Source organism: Arvicanthis niloticus, chromosome 6, assembly GCF_011762505.2.
Source record: "Arvicanthis niloticus isolate mArvNil1 chromosome 6, mArvNil1.pat.X, whole genome shotgun sequence".
NCBI lineage: Eukaryota > Metazoa > Chordata > Mammalia > Rodentia > Muridae > Arvicanthis > Arvicanthis niloticus.
Window position 1 is genome coordinate 90,865,575 of NC_047663.1, and position 23,839 is coordinate 90,889,413.

The 23,839-nt window shown below is 48.8% G+C and overlaps 4 protein-coding genes and 2 non-coding genes across 8 annotated transcripts; 3 read left to right on the forward strand and 3 right to left on the reverse strand.

The window, feature by feature from the left end:
• Positions 1-376: 376 nt before the first annotated feature.
• On the reverse strand, positions 377-9,543 carry Rpl3l (ribosomal protein L3 like). Of its 2 annotated transcripts, XM_034506495.2 has the most exons (10): positions 9,463-9,543; positions 8,838-9,030; positions 5,916-6,084; positions 4,627-4,762; positions 3,264-3,450; positions 3,017-3,177; positions 2,745-2,846; positions 1,000-1,095; positions 671-790; positions 377-520 (listed from the first exon to the last, which is right to left on the reverse strand). In XM_034506495.2, the coding sequence occupies exons 1-10, from the start codon at positions 9,463-9,465 to the stop codon at positions 464-466; spliced, it is 1,224 nt and encodes a 407-aa protein (XP_034362386.1). In that variant the 5' UTR covers positions 9,466-9,543; the 3' UTR covers positions 377-463. The 2 variants fall into 2 exon arrangements, with proteins under 2 accessions (XP_034362386.1, XP_076793307.1); XM_076937192.1 differs by lacking the exons at positions 5,916-6,084; positions 8,838-9,030; positions 9,463-9,543 and adding an exon at positions 5,266-5,393.
• A 3,398-nt stretch (positions 9,544-12,941) lies between these two features.
• On the forward strand, positions 12,942-17,450 carry Ndufb10 (NADH:ubiquinone oxidoreductase subunit B10). The gene is made up of 5 exons (XM_034506439.2): positions 12,942-13,185; positions 14,282-14,420; positions 14,547-14,686; positions 14,797-17,106; positions 17,360-17,450. Exons 1-4 carry the CDS (start codon positions 13,038-13,040, stop codon positions 14,898-14,900), a joined length of 531 nt encoding a protein of 176 aa, XP_034362330.1. The 5' UTR covers positions 12,942-13,037; the 3' UTR covers positions 14,901-17,106; positions 17,360-17,450.
• Rps2 (ribosomal protein S2) lies at positions 15,030-16,691 on the reverse strand. Its single transcript, XM_034506437.2, has 6 exons — positions 16,515-16,691; positions 16,346-16,435; positions 16,066-16,173; positions 15,477-15,810; positions 15,238-15,329; positions 15,030-15,156 (listed from the first exon to the last, which is right to left on the reverse strand). Exons 1-6 carry the CDS (start codon positions 16,689-16,691, stop codon positions 15,076-15,078), a joined length of 882 nt encoding a protein of 293 aa, XP_034362328.1. The 3' UTR covers positions 15,030-15,075.
• Positions 15,874-16,007, reverse strand: LOC117712143 (small nucleolar RNA SNORA64/SNORA10 family). The gene has a single exon (XR_004607212.1). It is a non-coding gene; the product is annotated as a small nucleolar RNA SNORA64/SNORA10 family (small nucleolar RNA).
• LOC117712222 (small nucleolar RNA ACA64) lies at positions 17,164-17,291 on the forward strand. Its single transcript, XR_004607280.1, has one exon. It is a non-coding gene; the product is annotated as a small nucleolar RNA ACA64 (small nucleolar RNA).
• Rnf151 (ring finger protein 151) lies at positions 17,366-20,856 on the forward strand. Of its 2 annotated transcripts, XM_034506438.2 has the most exons (5): positions 17,381-17,484; positions 18,683-18,842; positions 19,239-19,384; positions 19,690-19,786; positions 20,340-20,856. In XM_034506438.2, exons 2-5 carry the CDS (start codon positions 18,840-18,842, stop codon positions 20,808-20,810), a joined length of 717 nt encoding a protein of 238 aa, XP_034362329.1. In that variant the 5' UTR covers positions 17,381-17,484; positions 18,683-18,839; the 3' UTR covers positions 20,811-20,856. The 2 variants fall into 2 exon arrangements, with proteins under 2 accessions (XP_076793308.1, XP_034362329.1); XM_076937193.1 differs by lacking the exon at positions 18,683-18,842 and having other exon boundaries at positions 17,366-17,484.
• Positions 20,857-23,839: the final 2,983 nt, after the last annotated feature.

The window sequence follows — 23,839 nt, forward strand, 5'->3', positions numbered from 1 at the left end:
CCGCCCTCAGCGAGTCCTTCTCCCATAGGTCCTAAACTCCACCCATCCAGCCAAGCTCACCCAGGGACAGAGTCCTCACTTCCGCCTCCAGAAGGCTCCGCCCAGAGAGCCGCTCCCAGGAAGCTTTGCTCTTCAGATGGAGCTCCAGTAGAGCGTCTAGGCTACAAGCATAGCAATGATACTAGCCAATGGTAAAGCTACTGCTAATACCACTGGGCAACTGGTGTGGAGGCACATCCACCCAGTTATATCTCTAATCCTCTCTAACATGGCGCTAAACCTTGCGCACTCGTTTTGGATCTCCCAACCCTCTGACCCAGGCTTAAGGTCTGCATCAGGCCTCCCGGGGAATGTGGAAGAGAGACAGACACACAGAGAGAGTTGCCTCAGGACTTTATTAAACAAAAAAGACAGGACAGACAGCAGGAGCACTCCATCCCAGGTGTGCTCTATTCCAGGCATCTCATATGTTTCCTGAGGTCTCCGGCTTCTCTTTCTCCAGATGTTTCTTTTGGGGACCCTGGTTAAGGTGAGGAGACAGGATGAGTGTTAGGAGAGTCAGTCAAGAAATACTACCTACAACCAGCACCAGAGCTACCCAGGGCCTTCTCTACTGCTCTGCTAAAAGCCCACTTCTAGTTCCTCTATGGAACAAGTGGGACTAGCTCACCATGAAGGCCCTCTTCTCCTGAGCTGTCTGGAAACATCCATGGCCAAACTTAGAAGTGGTGTCAATGAACTTGAGCTCAATATTCTCCAGGGCCCTGCGGCTGTGGTGCACCAGGAGGGACTGGGTATCCAAGAGAGAAGAGATGTCAAGGACGGAGGGCCCCAGCTCCTCCTGTGACCTCCAGTTCACACCAAGGAGGACTCAGTCAATCACTTGCTCGTGCCAGGTCCCTTCCTTTACTCTCCCAACCGGCACAACCCAGCACAGAGCAGGCTAAAAGACAGGGCAGGCTACTGGAGTCCACGCCCCAGCTTGCCAGATGGACTGACCTTCCTCAGTGTGATCACCCGCTTCTTGGTACCTGCAATGCAGCCCTTTAACATGACGAAGTCATTGTTCACTTCCCCGTAGTGGGGGAAGCCACCCTACAGGGAGACAGACCACACCAAGCCAGGAACAGGGCAACCAGGTTAGGAGGCTGGGATGGGAAGGAGCCCTACACCCAGACCTCAGGGTGCAGGGACAATACTCTCACACTGGATCACTCCTGGGGGCAGTAACATCTCCGCTGCATACTAAGTATTTTTCCTGCGTCATCTTATTTAACAATAAGCCTTTTTCGGATTTCTGAGTTCGAGGCCAGCCTGGTCTACAGAGTGAGTTCCAGGACAGCCAGGGCTATACAGAGAAACCCTGTCTTGAAAAAAACAAGAAAAAACAAGAAAAAAAAAAAAAAAAAAAAAAAAAAAAAAAAAAAAAAACCAATAAGCCTTTTTGTGGGGACACTGATGCTCAGAATTTTGGGTTTGCTGAGCATGGTGGTATACACCTGTAAATCCAGCACTTGAGAGGGTGATATGAGATCCCTTTGAGTTGAAGGCCAGCTCGGGTACCAGTGAGTCCCTGATTAGGTAGCTCGGTTTGAAGAATTTTAGACTAGCATGCATGAGACCCTGTGTTCAATCCCGAGTACTACTTTAAAAATCGATTTTAGCTGAGTGGTGGTGGCACACACCTTTAATCTCAGCACTGGGGAGGCAGAGGGTGGAGGATGTTTGAGTTCGAGGCCAGCCTGGTCTACAAAGCAAGTTTCAGGACAGCCAGTCCTACACATAAAAACAACAAGACAGGGTGCCATGGCATAAGCTCTCAGCACTCAGATGGTAGAAAAAGGAGGACCAGAGGCTAGAGAGATGGCTCAGAGGTTAAGCCCACTGACTGTTTTTCCTGAGTTCAGCAACCACAAGGTGGCTCACAACCATCTGTAATGTAATCTGGTGCCCTTTTCTGGCCTGCAGGCATACACACAGGCAGAAAACGATACATAGTAAGTCTTTTGGCAGAACACTGAAAACATAATAAATAAATCTTTCTTTAAAAAGAAAGGAAAAGAAGGATTTTTCAAGGTCATCCTCCGCTTCATAGGGAACTGGGGGCCAACCTGGGCTACATGAAATGCTGTACATATTTTTATAGGGAGCTGGGAGCCAACCTGGGCTACATGAAGTGCTGTACATATGGTTTTTTTTTTTTTTTGTTTTTTTGTTTTTTTTTTTGTTTGTTTGTTTGTTTTTTTTTTTTTTGATTTTTCGAGACAGGGTTTCTCTGTGTAGCCCTGGCTGTCCTGGAACTCACTCTATAGACCAGGCTGGCCTCGAACTCAGAAATCCACCTGCCTCTGCCTCCCAAGTGCTGGGACTAAAGGCGTGCGCCACCACTGCCCGGCCATATATTTTTTTTTTTTTAAAGCAGACACATGCTGCAGGCTCCATGGCTATTTCCTTCTAGCTCTAGGCTGGTTCCTGGGCCCCCATACTCCATGGACAGAGTGTAAGCTCCTCACAGAGGTTATGAGGGTGCAGGAACAGACGAGGACTGAGATTTCCAAGTGTGTGCTCACTGGCATATCCCATCACCTCCCTCCTGCCAGGACCTGGGGCCTAGTCTGTGTGTGGGACAACATGCAGTTATAGAAAACACATGGAGCTCTTCGGCAGGGTAGCACCCAAATGGACCTAGCACCTGCCCCCTGACCCCCATCAGATACCGTTTGGCAGCCTGACCAGGCTCTCACCAGGGGTGTGATAGACTTGTCGGTTATATCATAGCTGGTAGATGCATTGTTTCTAACCATCTTCCCATCTTCCATGTGCAGCCCCCGGCCAATACGGTAGATCTAGCAGGAAAACAGAACAGTATGGACCAGAGGTAGGTTCTGGGGCTGGCAACATAGACAGACGCACGCTCACACATGCTTAGACTCTGGAACTTGTAATATTTCATGAATCCAATCCATGAAATCCATCTAGCTGTCCTGCTAGAGAGCACTCAGAGTTATGAACACACCTTCTTGTTCAGCTCTGTACGGTGGTGGTAACCCTTCTGCCCAGCCCGGGCTATGGAGCAGCCTACTCTGGCAGGGTGCCAGGCACCAATGCAGGCCACCTTGCGCAGGCCTTTGTGGGTCTTCCTTGGAAGCTTCTTGGTATGCCAGCGACTGGTGACCCCTGTAGATGGGAAGGGCTGGAGACTCAGAGGCTATTCCAACCCACTAACCAGTTTTCCTGGAGGCACTATCTCTACCAGGCCCTACCTTTAACACCCCGGCCCTTCGTGACAGCAATGACATCAATAACCTCACTCTGGCTGAACACACTGTGTACAGGCACCTGCTTCTCCAGCCGTGCCTGAGCCCACGCCACCTTCTCAGCCACAGTGCCACCATTCAGCTGAATCTCCATGATGTGGGCCTTCTTCTGCCGAAAGGGCAGCAGCTTCATCTGCGAAACACAGAAGGAACGTCAGGTCACAATCCCCACACACCTGCAGTTGGCTAGCCCACTGGAAACCTGAAGTTTTCCCCACCTGTGCTTATCAACAGACATTACTGAACTCCTGCCATGTGCTGGGTGCTGAACGTACAGCACAGACTGAGGCAGACAGCACCTCACATCTCAGTGAGTCCCACTGTCTACACAATCTGCTACCAGATAAAAGCCAAGTAATCTCTTGGGGTGGGGCTCAGTGTTCTGATGAGCTACAGGGAGCACTTCAGGTGGAGTGGTCAGGGAGGGACTCTCTGAGGAAGTGACCAATAACAGCAACAAACTCACTAGGCAAAGATCTGAGTGAGTGTATGACAGAGGAAGCAAGCAGCATGTGAAAAGGCCCTGTGTCAGGGATGACTTTAGTGGGACAGAGAAATCTGGCCAGATGAGAACTGGAAGATGTCAAAGTCGGGTAAATACAGGAATGGGCTCCAACATTTTTCCAAGTGTAGGTAGCTAACTAGACCATCCAACAGGGCTCTGGCTGCTAAGAGGACATACAGGTGAAAACAGACCAGTTAGATCACAGCATTGTGTGCAATAAGTATTTCTAGAGTTCCCACTGTATGCTAGGCTTGTGGTGAGTCCTGAGGCCCGCCAGGAATCAGATGGCCCTCGGTGGTCACGCTGATGAACATCATGCACTGACTTGCTTACCCATGAGTAGCAAATGAGAGTAACAAGCCTGTGTTCAGAGGGCAGGGAGACGTGCCAGAGAGGAGTGGGCACAGGGTTGCATGGAGAACACTTCCCCGAAGACAAGATGCCTAAGAATATTCCAGAATGAGTGTTCTGGTTACATCAAGTCAACATCAAGCTGGACCCTAGGTACAGCCAGTTCTCCATGCTGGACTTTTGGCTGGAGACTCAAGCCTTTCAGGACATTTGGGGGCCTGAGTGGTCCATGGGGCATTGTAGCTGTTGAGGACAGTGACATATGACATCACAGGCCAACTACCTCTCAACTCTGGGATAAGAATGGCTTGTGAGGTAACTAGCCACATCTTGAGCCTCTTCCCAAGGCTGGTGCTATTTTTAAGCTGACATTTGTTGGGCTCTTCATTTAGGAGGTGGAGGATGGGGAAGGCACCAATGGTTGAACGGGCTGAAGGTGGGGGCTGGGCTGACCTGGGTGTGAACAATGACCCGAATGACCTTGCAGTACTTCTTCATGGCAGCAAAGTCCTTCTGCAGCTGCTTCTTGCCATCAGCGTCTCGCCACCTCTTGCAGGCTTTGGTAAAGGCTTTCTTCTTACTCTTGTGCCTGAACCACACACACACACAGAGTGCTCTAGACCCAGCCAGGAAGCTCCCTAAGCTATCCTGCCTGCTTTTTCCTATCTGCAGTCCACCAAACAAGAGCCCTGGCCTAGGACACCCCCCCCCCCAAGAGCCAGGGCTTCTTCCTATGACCATCCCTGATCATTTTCTTCCCCTCCCTCCCTTCCTCCCTCTTTCTACATGTATGGTTATGCCTCAAGAGGGTCCCAATATGCCACCGAGGCTGGACTAATACTCTAGATTCTTATAAAGTATCAGGATTACAGGCATGTATGTGTCCGGCAGTAATCTAACCTCTGTGAAGTCTCCCTCACACGATGAGCAGATGCTGTGCCTCTAGCTAAACAGACACCCTTCCCAGCTCTTCTTGGAAGGTAAATGAGCCCCATCCTACAGATAGAGAAGCCACAGTTCCCAGAGGCTAAAGTCTTAGATAAACGGCCAACTCCTAACACAAGCAGTAAAAACAGCATCCCTGATGCTCACCAGTCACTTCCTTGGTAATGGGGGGGAGGCAGCTCTATGCCCCCCCACCCCGTAACCCATGGCATGCAAGGGACTCAAGATGTCAGCCAGCCTGCCCTATGTCAGAGTCCTGCACCAACACTGAAGCTCATACTCAATTCCCACAGAGGGTCAGGGAGAAAGGCGTGCACCGCCACGCCCAGCACTGGAAGAACTTCTCAGTTGCTTGTTTTTCTTTTTCCTTTGGCTTCTGGCACATTCAGATCAATTCTGAAATTTCATCAACTTAGCCTCAGGGATATAAAAACCCTAATGACTTTTAAGTTTTTACACTCATTTATATATGGTGTGTATACATGTATACAAATACCACAGTGCACATGTGGCCAGAAGACAACACAAGAGTCAGTTCTCTCCTGTCACCCTATCCTGGGGAATCTCACACCGATTGGCAGACTTGGCAGCAAACACCTTTATCTTGAGTCATCTCTCCAGCCCAACCCTGAGATGTGCATATCTGATTCCTCCTTTTTCTGGATCCCAGTGTCCTCTCCATCTCTCTAATTCATTCGACCCCCTGTCCTGCTGAATTGAAGGCACCACACACACACCTTGTCTGGACAAGGCTCCCTATCTATCCCTCCACCACTCCCGCAGAGCTGGGCTCTCACCAGTCCCTGTAGAAGCGCCGGCGGCACTCATCGCTGAGGTGTTCGGCAAAGATAGTCTTGAAGCTCCGCAGACCTCTCGGAGTGGCCACGTAGCCCACCACACCCACCACCACCAGCGGTGGCGTCTCCACAATTGTCACAGCTTCTACCTCCTCTCGCTTAGAAATTTCTGTTCAAACCAAGGGACAGGATTTGAGGGGAACCTTCTCAGCCAATGGGGAAGGGAGGAAGAGAGCCACCACCTACACAGGGCAACCCAAGAGACACAGCTGTTTCCTGGCTGACTGCAGTTGCTGAAGAAGAGCAAGCAAACTGCCGGGCGGTGGTGGCGCACGCCTTTAGTCCCAGCACTTGGGAGGCAGAGGCAGGCGGATTTCTGAGTTTGAGGCCAGCCTGGTCTACAGAGTGAGTTCCAGGACAGCCAGGGCTACACAGAGAAACCCTGTCTCGGGGGAAAAAAAAAAAGAACCTGGAGAAGAGAACTGGCCATGGAGGAGCCCTGCCTACTGGCATGCTTCTCAGCCTTCTCTTCTAACACCCAGGCCCATCAGCCTAGGGATGGCATTGCTCACAATGACCTGGGCCTTCCCAAATCAATCATTAATTAAAAGTAAACATGCACCCCAGGCTACTCTTATGGGGCATTTTTTTTTTCAATTAAGGTTTTCTCTTCCCAAATGACTCCAGCTTGTGTAAAGTTAACATAAAGCTAGACAGCACAGTAGATAGTGGCTCACAACCACCTGCAACTCTAGTGCCGGGGTATCTAGCGCCCTCTTCTGGGCTCTGCAGACACTTGCACTCAAGTGCACACACTCCCACACAGATACACACATACATACATAATTAAAATGAAATCTTTGAACATCAAACCAAGGACTGTTTCCTTCTCTTTTTTTCTTTTTTCTTTTTTCTTTTCTTTTTTTTTTTTTTTTTTTGTTTGGTTTTTCGAGACAGGGTTTCTCTGTGTAGCCCTGGCTGTCCTGGAACTCACTCTGTAGACCAGGCTGGCCTCAAACTCAGAAATCCACCTGCCTCTGCCTCCCAAGTGCTGGGATTAAAGGCGTGCGCCACCACCACCTGGCCCAAGGACTGTTTCTTGTGTGGCAAACCTTTCTCTGGGGAGGCGTTACACTCACATCTACTAACCACAGGTAGAGAGCTCACCACAGATCAATGTATGGATACTACCAAAGTCCAACTTAGTAGACCAGAGAGTTTTACTGAGGTTTGTAGTTGATTTATCTTGTTTTCCAGGTCCTTTAAAGGGTCCCTAGTTACTAGTCAAATGGCCCTTTTTAAGAATTCTCAGCTGTTAGAATTGTTTGACCCTATCACCTTCAGTGTTGGTTGCCTCTTGGATTTCTGGGAACAGGAAAGGATACAAAAAAGCCAGCTGAGGCTGAGAAAGAGAATTGAGATTGGGCTGGCAGAATGAGAAGAGAGGACAGTTGAGGCAGAGCAAACATTGTTAGGAGACAGTTGAGCCAGGAGAAGCTAGCTGAGCAGATGAGTTAGGGCAGTTGTTAATAGTTTGGAGCTGCTAGTATTGGGGAAACCAGGAGAAGGGACTGTTTAAGCAGACTGTTGGGGAACTGCCAGAGGAACCATTGGGAGGAATATCTCAAGGGGCTCAACTGGAAACTGGGAAGAGGGCTGGCAAGGAGTTAAGAGAACTGGTTACTGTTTGTAAGAAAGGGAGCCATTAAAAAACATTTTTAAAAAGCATTCTAAAAACCCACATGTACACCTTATACAAGGGTTACTTACAGGAATATGGGTGAGGGGTTACTTATAAGAGCAGAAATGACTCAAAAGCCCACTCTATCATGGAAGATAGCTAAGCTAACCAAAGCTGGCTACCAGGCAGTTCAATAGTCAGAGAATGGCCTTTTCAAGCCTCTCTGGTCTAAACCTCTTGCAGACAGCTCTGCTGACTTTTGTTTTGTTCGTGGTAGCTAACAAGTCTTCTTTGCAGCTCAGCACTGCTCCACTGAAGGGAATACTCAGCTTTTATTGCTTACTCCAGCAGGGAGGGGCTTAGTATATCTGATAAATTTCAGGGACTTCCTGGAGCTATTTTGAGTAGTTTATCTTTTTTCTTGAGTTTCCCAACAAGATGGACTGTTTTGATCTCTAGGAAACTGTCACACAACGATTCACATGTGTATCCTACCTCTTCTGAAATATGTTCTAAAGTTCTACAAGTAGACACTACACAGGTTTTAAAGAATATGGAGTAAACCCATTTTTAAATTTTCTGTTCTATTATTTTTAGCAATATTGAAGACTGAATCCAGGCCTGTGAGCATACAAGGAAATCACCGTGTTACTGAGCCACATCCCCAAATCTTTTTGTTCCTTTATTTGTTTGTTTGTTTTGAGATAGGTTTTTCTGTGAAGCCTTGGCTATCCTGGAACTCAATTTGTAGACCAGCCAGGCCTCAAACTCAGAGATCTGCCTGCTTCTGCCTCCCTAGTACTGGGAAGATTAAAGGCATGAGCCACCATGCCTACCTATTGTACCTTTATTTTGAGACAGAGGCTCACTACGCTATTCAGGCTGGCCTAGAATCTGTGATCCTCCTGCCTCAGCATCCCAAGTAGTACAGTCCTGAGCCCTACAAGGGTGCCCACTTTTTTATTCTGGTTTTTCCATTTACTAACTACCTGGGACCATTTTCTAGCTTCCCCATGCCTCAGTGTTAAATTCCAAGTACTGTCAGAAACCTCCTCCCCCCCAGGGATTGCTCATGGCTGGGCTTTACAAAGTTCAGCACAGATCCTGCCTGTCCTGAGGGCAACACCTCTGGACAAAAAAATCATCTTTTTCTGGGATTGTGGCTCCACTTGGACCACAAGAGCACTTTCTGACTCCTAGAACCTAGAAGATTCTATTCCCAGCCCTTCCGTGTGACTCACTGAGTCCAGGTCGGTGCACTTCGCGAAGGGTGTGGGTCATGCCGGCCTTGTAGCCCAGGAAGGCTGTAAGGTGCACTGGCTTGCTGGGGTCATCCCAAGGCCAGCTCTTCACCTTGCCCCGGTGCCTCCGGCTCCTCTTGTGGGGCAGGAAGCCCAGGTGTCCATGTCGAGGGGCAGAGAACTTCCGGTGAGACTAGGGATCGGAGCAAAGGAGTTCATAACTGAAGTCTTCCTAGGATTGGCTTCAGGTTGACTCAGGAGACTCAATACCCCCCACTCCTCATCCCACCTACAATGTGAGCTAATGGCCTGAGGGAGAGGTCCAGGCAGTCCTCAGTGCTACCTCATCCAAATAAGAACAGACTGCAGAAAATAGAAGTTTAGGGATGGGGTCTCCATACCCATGGGCTTCCTGCCCCTGTGTACCTAGCCTAGAAAGACCTACAAGGGTCCAAACCAGTAAGATAGAGCAGCAGCTGTGAGCTGTCCATCTCTTGCCCCAAGAGCATAGCCTTGGCCCTTTGCTGCCTCTTCAAACCCATTCATTCCTCACAGTTCCAGGATTGTCCCTGCCCGCTCCCCCAGAATGCCAGTTCTGTTCAGCGTGAAGCCCCAGCCCACTAACCATGGCGATCCCTGCAGGTTAGGAAGGGGCCTCCCCACCAGGCACCAGAGGTCAAATGACCCAGCTTGAACACTCAGCTGCCAGATCCCAGATTTAGCACCTGGCAGGCTCCTTGGCCAGCTCCTGTAGCCAGCATGGCTTTTGGTGCCAGCGAAAAACCTGGGAGGGGCATTAGATGGGCAGCTTACAGTGGTGAGAACACCTGGGACCAGGGGTAGCATCTTTTTTGGCCGTGGTCCTTGGGAATTGGGTGATGACTCTTCAAGGTCAAGGACCACTGTGGCCTAATGAGGGAACCTGCTCTTAGGCTACAGCCAGAAGGAAGATCTTAGTCTGGTAAAGAGAGAGTTCTCCATTGCTGCAATAAAGACACCATGGTTGATTCTGCAGAGATAGCTCAGCAGTTAAGAGATCTGTTTTTCCTAAGGTCCCAAGTTCAATTCCCAGCACCCACGTGATGGCTCACAACTGTAACTCTAGTCCTTGGGGAGACAAAGTCTTCTTCTGGCCTTTATGGGCACTGCATGCATGTGGGGCAAAGACATACACAGGCAAAGCATTCCTACACACACAAAAAAATAATAAATACAATAAAATGAAAAATTTAAAGGCATCATAATCAAAAGCAACTTGAGGAGGAAAGCGTTTATTTGCCTGGCACATCCTGATCACAGTCTATCATTGAGGTGAGCCGAGGCAAAACTCAAGTCAGAAACATGAAGTGAGAAACTGACTGCGAGTTCCAGGACAGCCAGGGCTACACAAAGATACCCTGTCTTAGAAAGGAAGGAAGGAAGGAACAAAGAAACAAAAGAAACAAAGAAAGAAGCAAAAGAAACAAAGAAAGAAGCAAAAGAAACAAAGAAAGAAGCAAAAGAAACAAAGAAAGAAGCAAAAGAAACAAAGAAAGAAGCAAAGAAGGAAAGGAACAAAGAAAGAAAAATAGCAGAGCTAAGAGTGTGATCCAGTTAATAGAATCCTTGCCTGGTATGCACAAAGCTCTGGCTTTAGTCTTCAGCATAGCATAAACCAAACATGGCAACACACAGCTATAATCCCAACACTTGTATTTGAGACATGGAGGCAGGAAGATCAGAAATCTAAAACCATCCTCAGCTACATTCTAAGTTACAGGCCAGCCTGTCTGTGATACTTAAGACCCTGACACAAAGAAACATTAAAAAAAAAAAAAAAAAAAACACACAAAAAAAAAAAAAAAAAAAAAAAAAAAAACAAAAAAAAACAAAACCATATTCATACAAGAACTTGTTCTGGTGGTAAGTTGGGTTGTGTTTTTGTTTTTGTTTTTGTTTTTGTTTTTGTTTTTGTTTTTGTTTTTGTTTTGTCAGAACAGAAACCTTGACAGAAGCCAAGGTCATTTGGGAAGAGGGAATCTCAATGGAGAAGATATTCCCAATCCGATTGGCCTATAGATATGCCTGTAACACATTTTCTTGATTAACGACTGATGTGGGAGAGCCCAGCCCACTGTGGATGGGGTCAAGTTCTGTAAGAAAGCAGGTTGAATCAGCCCTGAAGAGCAAGCCAGTAAGCAGCACCCCTCCATGCCCTCTACTTCACTATCTTTTCTTTTCTCTTTTCTTTGTCTTTTGGGGTTTTTTTGTTTTGTTTTTGTTTGTTTGTTTGTTTTATTTGTTTGTTTGTTTGTTTTTTGAGACAAAGTTTCTTTGTGTAGCATTGGCTGTCTTGGAAGTGTAGACTAGGCTAGCCTCGAACTCCCAGAGATCTGCCTGGCTCTGCCTCCCAAATGTTGGGATTAAAGGTGGGTACCACCACCGTTAGACTTTTTCCTTTTGTTTTTTAATTAATGATTTTATTTTATTTATGTGTATGAGTGGGTTTTTTTTTTGTTTGTTTTTTTGTTTTTTTTTTTGTTTGTTTGTTTGTTTGTTTGTTTGTTTTTTTTTTTTTTTGGTTTTTTGAGACAGGGTTTACTCTATGTAGACCTGGCTGTCCTGGAACTCACTCTGTAGACCAGGCTGGCCTCAAACTCAGAAATCCACCTGCCTCTGCCTCCCAAGTGCTGGGATTAAAAGCGTGCGCCACCACCGTCCGGCTGTGTATGAGTGTTTTGCCTGCATGTATGTCTGTGTACCACTTGTGTGTCTAGTGTTCTTGAAGGCCAGAAGAGGGCATCAGATCCAGTTTCTCCGGAACTGGAGTTACAAACCATTATAAACCACTATGTGGGCACAGGGTATCAAACCCAGGTCCTCTGAAAGACCACTTAACTAATAAACCATCTTTCCAACCTCGTCTTTTTCTTTTGAGAAAAGGTCTCACATTATAGGCCATCTGGCTTTGAACTCATGGCAATCCTGCCCTTGGCCATCAAAATGGCAGGTTTATAGGCCTGAAACTACATCTCTTACTCCCCAAGTTGGTCTTGAACTCCTGGATTCCAACGATCATCCAAACTAAGACCCTTGTGTCGCTCCACATACAGATTTGTGCCACTGTTTTTGTTTTGATTTGGTTTGTTGAGACAGTGTTTCTTAGTGTAGCCTTGGCTGTCCTGAAACTCACTGTACAGATGAAGCTGTACTGGAACTCAGAGATCCACCTGCCTCTGCTGCCAAGTGCTGGGATTACAGGCGTGCACATTATTTGTTACATAATCATGAATCTGTAGTTGTAGAATCACTGAGTCCATTAGGCTTAAGATGTTCCTCAGGGGTCGTGGTTTTACACTATATACTAAGATTCTATGCTACCAAAATGATAAGATTTGTGGGTCTGACTTCGGTGTCATAAACTGATGTTTATATTATACTAGTTTATGGTAAATCCCCACAACTAACAGCTTTATTTCTTAGACCCTAACTCTGGCAGGAGGTGATCAGCACCTAGATGACCTACCTGTAAGTGAGAATTTCCACTGCCCAGGCTGCAAACCCAGGTTCCAAATACATAAACTCAAGAATTTGGGCAGTGCAATCCTGGACAGTGGATAACTCAGGGCACAAGTGGTCAGGGACCAGAACCACCAGAAGCAGGGCAAAGCACTCTGTGCCTAAGGTAGGAAACCCTTTTTCCATATGGACACAACGGGACAAGCCCTGCCTCTTCACAGACGTCCCTAGGTTCACTGGGACCCACCAGCTCCCGAGGGACCTTAGTAGAGTCTAGAGCAGTTGTTGACTTGTGTGGGTACTCCTCCCAAGCCATGTTCACCGTATTCCCTGCTATCTTAGCTGGTAGGTCAGGGCAAGGATTGCCATGAGTTCAAAGCCAGATGGCCTATAATGTGAGACCTTTTCTCAAAAGAAACAGAAGAGGTTGGAAAGATGGTTTATCAGTTAAGTGGCCTTCCAGAGGCAAAGCATTTCCAGGCATTTGGTGACCTCTGTCCAACTAAACCAGGATACCACGGTGTGCTGAGAACCACAAGAGGGTGCCCGAGAGGCGAACCAAGATCCCATGGTGCCTCGCGGCTGCCCACTACGCAAGCGTAGCTGCGCCGTTCTGCGCAGGCGTAGAGGTCCCGCGTCCTTAGCAGGCCGAGCGGACCCAGAAGCGAAGCGAGTGGAAGGTCGGAAGGGTTTGCTTAAGCCATGCCAGACTCTTGGGACAAGGATGTGTACCCGGAGCCCCCGCGCCGCACGCCTGCTCCCTCGCCGCAGACCTCGCTCCCCAACCCCATCACCTACTTGACGAAGGCTTACGAACTCATCGTGGACCGGCCCGTGACCCTCGTGAGAGGTACAGGGTCTAGAATTCCGCCCGCTTAGTGGAGACCCCGGTACCCCACGGATCCCACATTCAGTTTCCGCCCCCTGGAACCACCACCCGCTGCATGCCGCTATCCCGCACCCAGAGTCCCCGAGCCCAAATCGCCTCAACCCCAGTGCATCTAAGACACTCTGCCTTATATCCGAGAAACGTCCCGGAGCTGTCACCCCAGGCCGCTTCCCAGGGCCTCCGGTCTACCCTGCTGCACCGCGACATAGTCCACTTCTTCCCGGGACTACCTTGTCTGTAATTCTTTTTGCCTTCAGGCAGAACCCCAACTAACCTTTCCTCGACCGACCCCGGTCGCTCTTTTAAGCGGTGGTGGTTGGGTTCCGGGCGATTGTAGTGCGTGCCTTTAATCCCAGCACTGGGGAGGCAGAGGCAGGTAAATCTCTGGGTTTGGGGCCACTCTGGTACGAAAGTTAAAAAAAAAAAAAAAAAGCCGGCAGTGGTGGGGAATCTAACCAGCCAATAAGTAGGCAGCCAATAAGCCCCTGTTGAAATGGACAATTTGTATCCATCTGCATGGTCAGGTTGGTCATTTTCGTTCTCTTTGGGCCACAGTTTCACCTGTGCAAAGGTTGTGTTTTAAATGGCTACGCTCTTTATTCCTGGTCCTAGAGAATGATCCACTCAACCTGTTTGCCAGAATGGTGGGCAGCAGCTGGCTCATGCTGGGCTTAAGCAGATCACTTATCCAGTATTCGGGGTGCACAGCATGGACAACAGCACTTATCTTTGTCAGCTGCTCAGCAGCTTGGATTAGAGACAGTGTCACTGGCCCTGGCTTACAGGTGGTCCTTGTGCTAGGAAGGTGGTTTCCAAACCAGTCCCAAGTGCATGACTGCAGTAAGGTCAACTACATTTTTGGTAGCATCTTAGAACTAGACCATCTGGGACTCTGCCTCACCCCGCCCCCACAGGGTAGGTGGGCCCACTTAAGCTCTCATGTAACTGTTGCCAGCCCTTCATAAAACCGGGTCTGTAAAAGCTTGGGAACTTCATACCCTTAGCCCCAAGCTGCTTAAGCTGACAGGCTGTTGAGTTCAAGGTGTTCTCTTTGCAGAATTTATTGAACAGCAGCATGCTAAGAACCGAACCTACTACTATCACCGGCAGTACCGTCGAGTGCCAGACATCACAGAATGCAAACAGGGTGATGTCATATGCATCTATGAGGCTGAGATGCAGTGGAAAAGGGACTTGTAAGTGAGCAGAGGGTAACGCTGGGCACCATTGTAACCCCACCCCTAAATGGGCCCAGCTTTCTGGGCTGAGGTAGTCCTCTATTCTTTCCAATTCTTGATAAGACACTGCTATCCTATTTTCAGCAAAGTTGACCAGGAAATAATGAACATCATCCAGGAGAGACTTAAAGCTTGTCAGCAGAGGGAAGGAGAGAGCGCACAGCAAAATTGTGCCAAGGAGTTGGAGCAGTTCACCAAGGTGTCTAAAGCCTACCAGGACCGCTGTGAGTGTCCTCACTGACTCCCCTACCTAGCTTGTAGCTGTGTATCCCAGTTTTGGGCTGTTTTCCCAGCCGCTAAAACCTTGCATGTAACAAGCTCATCTCTTCCCCAGACCTTGACCTAGGAGCCCACTACTCTGCCAGAAAGTGCCTGGCCAAGCAGAAGCAGAGGATGCTGGAGGAGAGGAGGGCTGCCAAGCAGACCGCGGCTGCCTAGGATGCCGTGGTACTTACTCATCCCACTGCTGAAATAAAGTTCTGACACAACCTGTGTTTCTGGTGTCTAAATTGTATGGCCATATCTGGCATATTAGCCAGAATACCACAAATGGGGGAGACAGACAAAAAATTTTAATCCATTTATTTTTTTATTTTTTCTTGTATAAAAGCCCTTATGTGGTAGCCACAGCTGGAGCCTGGGTCCTCTGAACAGAGACTCTGGTGTGCGTCTTCACAAGATGATCAGTGAATTCCTAAAGAGAAGCAGAACATTAGTACACAACATACCCAACTAGGTAGAGAGCAGCCAACCACCACCAACTGAATCAGTGTACCTGATAAGGAGACTTGGTGAACACAGTCTCTTTCCAGAGGTCGGGGGTCAGGTAGCTGTAAGTCTTGGAGATGGCATCAAAGGTGGCCTTGGCTGTAAAACAGTAAAAAGGGTTGGTGACTTTAAGATTGCTGCTGCACTCCTAGGTCTGCCATGCATTAAGGAGGGCCTCTCTCTCCCACACATTGGGCCTGCATGATCCAGCAGAGCTGAGGCCACAGTTGATTGTGAGCTACCTACCAAAGTTGCCCAGGGTGGCAGTGCAGCCCCTGGCTGAAGTGTAGCAGTCATCTATGCCGGCCATCATCAGCAGCTTCTTGGGCACAGGAGCAGAGACAATGCCAGTGCCTCTGGGAGCGGGGATGAGACGCACCAGCACAGAGCCACAGCGGCCTGTCACCTTGCATGGAACAGTGTGGGGCTTGCCAATCTTGTTCCCCCAGTAGCCTCTCCGCACAGGGACAATGGAGAGCTTGGCCAAGATGATGGCCCCTCGGATGGCAGTGGCAACTTCCTTGGAGCACTTAACACCAAGACCAACGTGACCATTGTAGTCCCCAATAGCGACAAAAGCCTGTGAAAAGACTTAGGTGAAATGGCTGGAGATACCTTGTGGCACCAGCACATCCCTAACAGGACCTGTGGTGCTCCTCTAGGCAAGAGAGGCCACTGTGAGGCCAATCCAAAGTCCTGGAGGAACTCCTTTTCTCTCTCTCCCCGTACGAAAGTCACACGGGTAAATCCTAGTGTAACCATGCAGAGTGAGAGAGTTTTGCTTAGCCCCACTGTTCACACAGCTCCATCTTGTCAGGAAAGAAACTTAACTAACCTTGAACCTGGTCCGTTGGCCAGCCCGAGTCTGCTTCTGCACTGGCATGATCTTCAGAACCTCATCCTTTAGGGATGCACCCAGGAAAAAGTCAATGATCTCAGACTCCTATAAAAGAGATTTTGTGGGAAACATGTTAAATTCGCTCCTTCCCAACAAACAGAAGGCGGTTACTCCGATGCCTCTCCTCGACCCCTGACAATAAAACGTGGCAGCGCACTAAGGTCCATCTAGGGAACGTTCCCGCCCAGGTTGTTTATAAACTGAGGCGTCTTTGTACCTTTATGGGCAGGGAGAACAAGTAGATCTCCTCCAAGGACTTGATCTTCATGTCCTTAACCAGGCGGCCCAGCTTGGTGACGGGGATCCACTGAAGGAAGACATCAGTCAAAGGGCTGCCTCTCCATTGCAGGGGGAAAGCATCCCGCCCGCCAGCGGCCCAGACCTACCTCCTTGTCTTCAGCTTTTCCTCCACGAGCTCCGCGGCCTCGACCACGGCCACGGCCTCGACCACGACCGCGGCCCCTAAGACCGCTGCCGAATCCTCCGCGGAAGCCACCGCGGCCTCCTAATCCTGGGGCCCCGGGCCCTCCGGGTCCTCCCGCTGCACCGGCGTCATCCGCCATTTGCTAATGACATGAAAAAAAGAGAATAATCAACTCGACAGAACCGTAGGCTCAGCGGTCCAGCCAAAGGAGTGTCCGTCCGGATGTCCATGGATTCCCACAGCCCAGGCCGCAAGGCCAGGCCCCGGTAACACAGACTCACGTGTTTTCCCGAAGAAGAAGAAGAGAGAGGCCGTGCGGAAGAGAACTTTTATATTGCGCCAAGAGCCGCGAGATCTCGACTGTCTATGCAGAGCACCTGCAGGCTATGATTGGCTGCATCTTGTCCCGCCCCCGCCATGTTCTGCCTGCGCCTGCGCACTTTCCCTCGCCGAAGCCGTGCCCTACACCAACCGGAAGGACGTATAAATGCTCGCGCCGGCGCCTTGTGGTCCTCCCAGTGTCCAGGAATTCGTGGTGCGGTTCGTATGCTCAGGTAACGTCATTCCTCTTGGGCTTCTCGAGGCGTAAGCTGTTGACCCAGTAAATGGGCGTTCGTTGAAAATCACCTTCGGCTTTGGCCTGTGGCCGGAGGTGAGATTCGGCGCCCAGAGCCACAGAGGCCTTAGCTCACCGCCTGCTGCCCCAGTGTGGGAGGGTGAAACCCAGGCCCCTACATTCCAGATCGCCTCTCCGCTCCCGCGGTTCGGCTTGTGGCCAAAATCCTAACGATGTCATTTATTTCGCAGGTTCCACTGGATCTGGACGTTGCCGCCGCCTCTCCCGCGAGAATGACAGGGCTCGGGTGTCCTCTTTTCTCGAATAAAATGATTTAACTTACCGCGTGTTAATGTTTTGGAGGGTTCCCATCAGTGTAAGTGGAAAGTGCATTTGTAACCGGTGTGTTAGTCCCAGCAGTCGGCATCTGGGTAGCTAAGGCGGGCGGATTTCTTCATTTTGCTTGCATGTATGTATGTGCATCACGTGGCGTAACTGATGCTCGTAGCCATAAGAATGGTTTTGGAACAACCTTTTTTTTTCTTTTTGGTGAGACTGTCTGTGCTGTGTACTCTTGACAATGCCTGGAATTTAACAATCCTACTTGAGCCTTTCCAAATGCTGGGGTTACACTGGTTGTGGTTACCTGTACTGGAGGGGCCATGGTGACACTGAGAGCCAGTCAGTGTAAAGGTGATCACAAGGGCTAGAGATGGCTCAACTCCAGCACTGGCAACTGATCTACAAGTTCATGGGCACTCAAATGCACAGATGTGCAGAGAAGTCATACCTACACCTGGACACATTTTTTTAAAAAGGTGACCACCTAGGCTAAAGTAAACTTGCAAGAATGTGTTGGCATTTTTTCCCCAAAGAGGGTATCAGTGATGACCACTGAAGTTCACCTTAGTGAACCAATAACTATATTTAGTTTACTGAGCATGTGTGGCCCCACAGCAGCGACGTCCCACTCTGTCAGATTATGATCTGGAGTGGCCTTCACCCAGAGGAGACTGGGTGGGGTGGTGGGTAAAACAGCATTTCTTTGTGTAGCTCTGGCTGTCCTGGAGCTCGCTTTAGACTAGCCAGGCCTCTGTTGAAATTGAAGGGGTGTGCCACCACCATGACCTGGCAAACAAGATTTTCAGTGATGCCAGCAACTCTATTATGTTGCCTTAGGCCTGCCTTATCTGCTTACTTGCTATGTGACCTTTGTACCAATGTGGAGACCACGTTATACCCAAAGGGGAAAAAGCTACACTAGGATATATATACACGCCATAACCCCGTTGTCTACTCAAATCCTTTCTTACAGTGTACAGTTAAAAACCCTCTGGGCTTTTCCACAGGATAGACTTCCTGCTATGGAATGTAGTTCTTGGTGAAGGGGTGTTAGTGGGGAAGGTCAGCAACTAAACTGACCACCCAGTCAGAGGAGGAGCCACGGATCTGGCTGGCTTTGGGACACCAGCCTCTAGAAGCTTGGTTCCTTTGCTTAGGCAGCAGGTGTTAACCACAACCAAGGCAACTGCAGTGAATCCATAGATAACTAAGTTGAGGCTGCTCACTTTCAGAGGGAAAAGCAAAGGGTAGGTGGCCGTGAGGTGGGTCCACAGTGAGCTGTGATTGGCTCACGCTGGACAATGCCACTGTGATGTCAGTCCATGCATGCTGTCAAATGGAGGATCCTGAACCCTTCGTCTCAGTGGAGCTGCCGTCCAGATACAGATCATGGTAAGTTTCTGGGCTCTTCACAAGCTCCGAGATTTGTACTCAGTTCCAGACAGATGCCCAGCTGTCTAGAAATAGATTCTATCTCACTCTGAGAATGGATGACAGTCCTTTTATGGGACAAAAAAAAAAAAAACTTTGAGAAGGCTCTTAATGAATATATACTAGAAACATTCCAGCTTCTTCAGGCAGGAGTTGGCAATCTTGGGAGTCAGCCCCCACAGATTCACCCTTGAAGTGGGTGCAGACCCCTCTAGCCTCTCTACTTAAGTTTCTTTGTATAGCCATCCTCCCTACCAAAAGATTGCTGGGTTATCTTGCTGGTATGAGTGCTTGTGGCAGGGGCTTGGGTCTGGTCCCACCCAGGCCTTGGCCTTAACACTGACCTGACCTTTGCAGAGTGGTGGGTACGATCTCAACCTCTTTGCCAGCCCTCCTGACTGCAACTTCCTGTGTTCCGTCTGCCATGGGGTTCTCAAGAGGCCAATGAGGTTGCCATGCAGTCACATCTTCTGCAAAAAGTGCATCTTCCAGTGGCTAGCCAGGTGTGCTGGGAGTCCAGGAGAGTGGGGGTGAGGCTGGGAGCCAAATCCTGTGGCCAAGAATGGGAAAGTCAGCCAAAAACTGGGTTCCAATGTCTATAAGACTCAACTACAAAATCTAGGACACTAAGCATGTGTGTGCCCTTGCTTCATGTGTCTGAAGTCCCCAGCCTCAGCTTGGGGGCAAAAACCTCACTGTAATGCCCACTTTATGCCTTCAGACAGAAAGGAGGGACTAGCTGGGTTACCCCATGAAGGCTTGCTCTGACAGACATGACTTCCAACATCATACTCATGCCTCCTTCTAGACAAAACACCTGTCCATGCTGTAGAAAAGAGGTGAAAAGGAGAAAGATGGTCCAAGTGAATAGACTCCGAAAAACCATTGGCCGCCTGCAAGTCAAGGTAGCTCTGAGCTTCCACTCCCATCCTCCTGGGGGAGGAGGGAAGGGGCACAGCGTGGGGACAGAACCAGAAGAGATGGGAAGAACCAAGAATAGGCCAAAGGTCATAGACATGGCAGAAGAGTATGAATCATGGGTCTACCACTTGCTGTGTGGGTCCCTTAGAACTTCTGGTGTAATGTGGGGAAGTGTCATTACTCTGCAGCACTCTAGCTTTTATTTATTCTATGTATATGAGTACACCACCATTGCTCTTCAGACACACAGAAGAGGGCATCAGACCCCATTACAGATGGTTGTAAGCCACCATGTGGTTGCTGGGAATTGAACTCAGGACCTATGGAAGAGCAGTCAGTGCTCTTAACCACTGAGCCATCTCCCCAGCCCTCTAACTTTACAAAATGAAGAAGCTTGGAATCACAAAAGCTTAGGAGGCTCCAGAGTTCACTTGTTTCATAGTCTGTGGATTATCATAAATTAGAGATTACATAGGAGCCCCAGCTAACAGTTACTAACCTAGTTTAATAAATACTGACCCTTCTCATACTCCCTAGTGCAAGAATGCTGCAGCTGGCTGCTTGGTGACATGCCCTCTGGCTCATCGCAAGGGACATCACAACTCATGCCCCTTTGAGCTGATGGCCTGCCCCAATGAGGGCTGCACTGCGCAGGTTCTGCGTGGGGTCCTAGATGAACACCGCCAGCATTGCCAGCAGAATGGACAGCAGCGCTGCCCCTTAGGCTGTGGAGCCACTCTGGCTGCCTTGGAGAGTGAGCAACACAACTGCTACCGCGAGCTACGTGACGCTTGGGTCCAACGCCATGAGCGCAACCGGACCCTACTGCTGAGCCTGCTGGGACGTGTACGCCGGGTGCACCGCACCACCAACCTCATCCGCCGGCAGCTGGCACGGCTGAGCAACTTCCTGGAGGATGATAGCCTGCTCCTGAATGCCCAGGTGCAAGAGACTGAGGTTGCCCCAGAGACTGAGATGTGGGGTGCGCAGGGCCAAGGTGTCTTATAGAGGAGTTAAATAAACAAACGCTGAGCCCAGGCCTGGCCCACCTCAAGTCCTCCGTGCCTTCTATGTGTTCTCTTTTCCTTGTCACCCCTGCAAACCTTCCACATCAGACACTACGCTTTCTTCCCTAGATTGTTCTCCCAGACATTTTTTTTCTTAGACAGGGTTTCTCTGTAGCTCTGGCTGTGTGCCACCACTGCCCCACCCTCTCCCAGACACTAAGTTCTTTCCCTGGTTGGATCTACCACTGAGTAGTCCCCATCCTGCAAAGCTGTTCTGTTCTTTGTTAACCCACCTTTTCTCTCCATGGCTTTTCTGCACCTTCCTACCAGACTAATAGCTTCCTGGCTGGCAATACAAATGACTCAAAACCCTAACGAAGAATAGAAGTCAAAGAAGTCTGTCTTCTCCTGTATGAAGTCTCCTCTGCATTCCTCAACAGCCAGCCAGCCCAACCTAAAGCACCATGTCCAGAAAACCACAGGCCTCCCAGCCTTACAACCTCAATGGATCAGTCAGGTGTTCTCTCTCTCTCTCTCTCTCTCTCTCTCTCTCTCTCTCTCTCTCTTTTCTCTTTCTCTCTCCCCGGGGTTTCTCTGTGTAGCTCTGGCTGTCCTGGAATTCACTCTGTAGACCAGGCTGGCCTCGAACTCAGAAATCCTCCTGCCTGTGCCTCCCAAGTGCTGGAATTAAAGGCGTGCGCCACCACTGCCCGGCCGGTGTTGACTTTTCAATGAAGCAGCATTACTACCTAACTTCAAATGTTGCCTCCTGCCCTCTGCCATCCCTTGCTAAATCTGCACTGACACATACATATTTAACTACTGTGAATTTTTTGTCCTCCCTGGAAACCCTACGTGGTCCATTGAAAAATAGCTTTGTAAGAGCAAGAGTTTTAAGCCAGGACTAGTGCTGTACACCTTTAGTTCCAGAGCTCTGGAGGCAGAGGCATACGGTTCTCTGTGAGTTCAAGGCTACATAAACTCTGTCTCAATAAAACAAAAGGCTGAGGGGAGGTTAGAGAGATGGCTCAGAGGTTAAGATCACTGGCTGCTCTAAAAGAGGACCCAATTCTCTTTACTTGCACCACCCACATGGTCATGGTGGCTAGCAACCATCTGTTACTCCAGTTCCATGGGATCTGATGCTCTCTTATGGCTTCTGAGGACAGGAGGCACACACATGGTACACATACATACAAACAAAAGATGTCTGTTTTCTTCTCTGGTGTCATTCAAATGTTCAAAACAATGTCTCAAACACAGGTGGTGTGTTTTCAACAGATAGTCTTTTGTTTGTTTTTTAAGACAGGGTCTCATTATACTCCTCTGGCTGCCTGGAACTCTATGTAGACTAGGCTAATCTTCAAATTCAGATACATCCATTTCTGCTTCCCAAGTGCTGAGATTGAGCAACCCTTATCATACCCAGCCTTATTAACTCTTTACCAAACTTGGGGATCACAATCTATGGTCCAAACTATACTGGGTCACTTATATTCAATAAGCCTATTTAGAGAGCTAAATACAGAAAGCAGGAGAATATTCAATATTGTAGCTATTTGTAAAATGTTTTGTTGTTCTTCTTCTTTAATTCTTTCTTTTACATTCTTATAGCTACTTGTAGGTTCTTTGTGAGTTCTTTTTTCTCCCTCTCTTAATATCTTCTCGGGCTCAGCTCAGCTTCTCCTGGCTCAACCGGCACCAACTGTCTTCTTAGTCGGCCAGCCCAGTTCGCTTTCAACTGTCTCATTTTCACACTTCTTAGTCTTTTCTGCAGCCCTTATACAGTCTTCCTTTTTTCCTGCATCAGCTGTCTTCTCTGACCCTACTTTTCAGCCCCCTGGACCATCCTGCCTATTCCTCAATCCTACCACCCTCTCTCTGAGGACGCTCTAACTCCTTACTCTCTCCCCTCCGCTTTTCAGCCTCAGCTGGCTTTTATATCCTCTCCTGTTCCCAGAAGTCCAAGGGCTAACTGTTACTGAAGAGCATAGGGTCATTTAAAGGGCCAGGCACATAAAATATTTCATACTACATTTCCCATCCCCGCCATTTGTTTTAGCTACTAATTATGCAGTTTTGAAGCTGCTTCTCAGTTCTTTCCAATGTCTTTCCCAGGGTTCTCAGTGGTCTGATGTGACTTTTCTGTTGGTCTCTCAGGAGCACATCCACAATTGAGAAATAGAACCTGCCAGGCAGTGGTGGCGCACGCCTTTAGTCCCAGCACTTGGGAAGCAGAGGCAGGCGGATTTCTGAGTTTGAGGCCAGCCTGGTCTACAGAGTGAGTTCCAGGACAGCCAGGGTTGCACAGAAAAACCCTGTCTCGAAAAATAAAACAAAAACAAAAGAGAGAATAGAACCTAACAGTGATGGTTCTGTTTCCCATAACTTGGGTGCTGCTTCTTGGAACTTGTTTTACTCCTGGACTGTCTTATCTTCTAGCATCTTGTATTTTGGAGTTCCTCATTGAAGTCTCTTAGTCTCTGTCATCAGCTCTGTGAAACTTCAGTTTGTAATCCTGACTTGAGCTTGCAGGTATTCAGCATAGTTTGTTTCAAACTACTTAGGCCTATTGATGCCCTGTATTTGTGGATGGTTCTGTGTCAGGGTCTAGCCTCGACTCTGGATTGGAGTTCTCAACTGGAAGCAGGGATATCTGGAAGGTGCATAATGAATAAACACAGACTACTTTTTGGGTACAAACTGACAGGCAGTTTTTCAAGGCTTAAAGTTTCTCTCCCTGCTCTCTCTCTCTCCCTGTTCTCTCTCTCTCTCTCTCTCTCTCTCTCTCTCTCTCTCTCTCTCTCTCTCTCTCTCTCCCCCCTTGTTTGCTCACTCACAGCTTGAGGCTGCACACACTTTGCATTCTCTTGCACACTCTGCTGTTCTCCTGTGCATTTTTCCTTTCTCAAACTCACACTTCTACACACACACACCTCTGTGTGTTCCCCTTTCTCACACACACACATACTCTTCACATACATCTCACATACACCACATGCACTCTCTTTTCACTCGCACACACACTGC

Coding starts and splice junctions, on each gene's coding strand:
- Rps2 (XM_034506437.2), bottom strand. CDS start 16,691: ATGGCGGATGACGCCGGTGCAGCGGGAGGACCCGGAGGGCCCGGGGCC. Junction 15,330..15,476: donor TGCCACCCTGGGCAACTTTG/GTAGGTAGCTCA, acceptor ACTGTTTTACAG/CCAAGGCCACCTTTGATGCC. Junction 15,157..15,237: donor TCACCAAGTCTCCTTATCAG/GTACACTGATTC, acceptor GCTTCTCTTTAG/GAATTCACTGATCATCTTGT.
- Ndufb10 (XM_034506439.2), top strand. CDS start 13,038: ATGCCAGACTCTTGGGACAAGGATGTGTACCCGGAGCCCCCGCGCCGC. Junction 14,421..14,546: donor ATGCAGTGGAAAAGGGACTT/GTAAGTGAGCAG, acceptor TCCTATTTTCAG/CAAAGTTGACCAGGAAATAA. Junction 14,687..14,796: donor TAAAGCCTACCAGGACCGCT/GTGAGTGTCCTC, acceptor TCTCTTCCCCAG/ACCTTGACCTAGGAGCCCAC.
- Rpl3l (XM_034506495.2), bottom strand. Junction 4,763..5,915: donor CGGCGCTTCTACAGGGACTG/GTGAGAGCCCAG, acceptor TGTGTGGTTCAG/GCACAAGAGTAAGAAGAAAG. Junction 1,096..2,744: donor ACAAGTCTATCACACCCCTG/GTGAGAGCCTGG, acceptor GTCTCCCTGTAG/GGTGGCTTCCCCCACTACGG.
- Rnf151 (XM_076937193.1), top strand. CDS start 17,461: ATGTTTTGGAGGGTTCCCATCAGT. Junction 17,485..19,238: donor TTTGGAGGGTTCCCATCAGT/GTAAGTGGAAAG, acceptor TGACCTTTGCAG/AGTGGTGGGTACGATCTCAA. Junction 19,385..19,689: donor ATCTTCCAGTGGCTAGCCAG/GTGTGCTGGGAG, acceptor GCCTCCTTCTAG/ACAAAACACCTGTCCATGCT.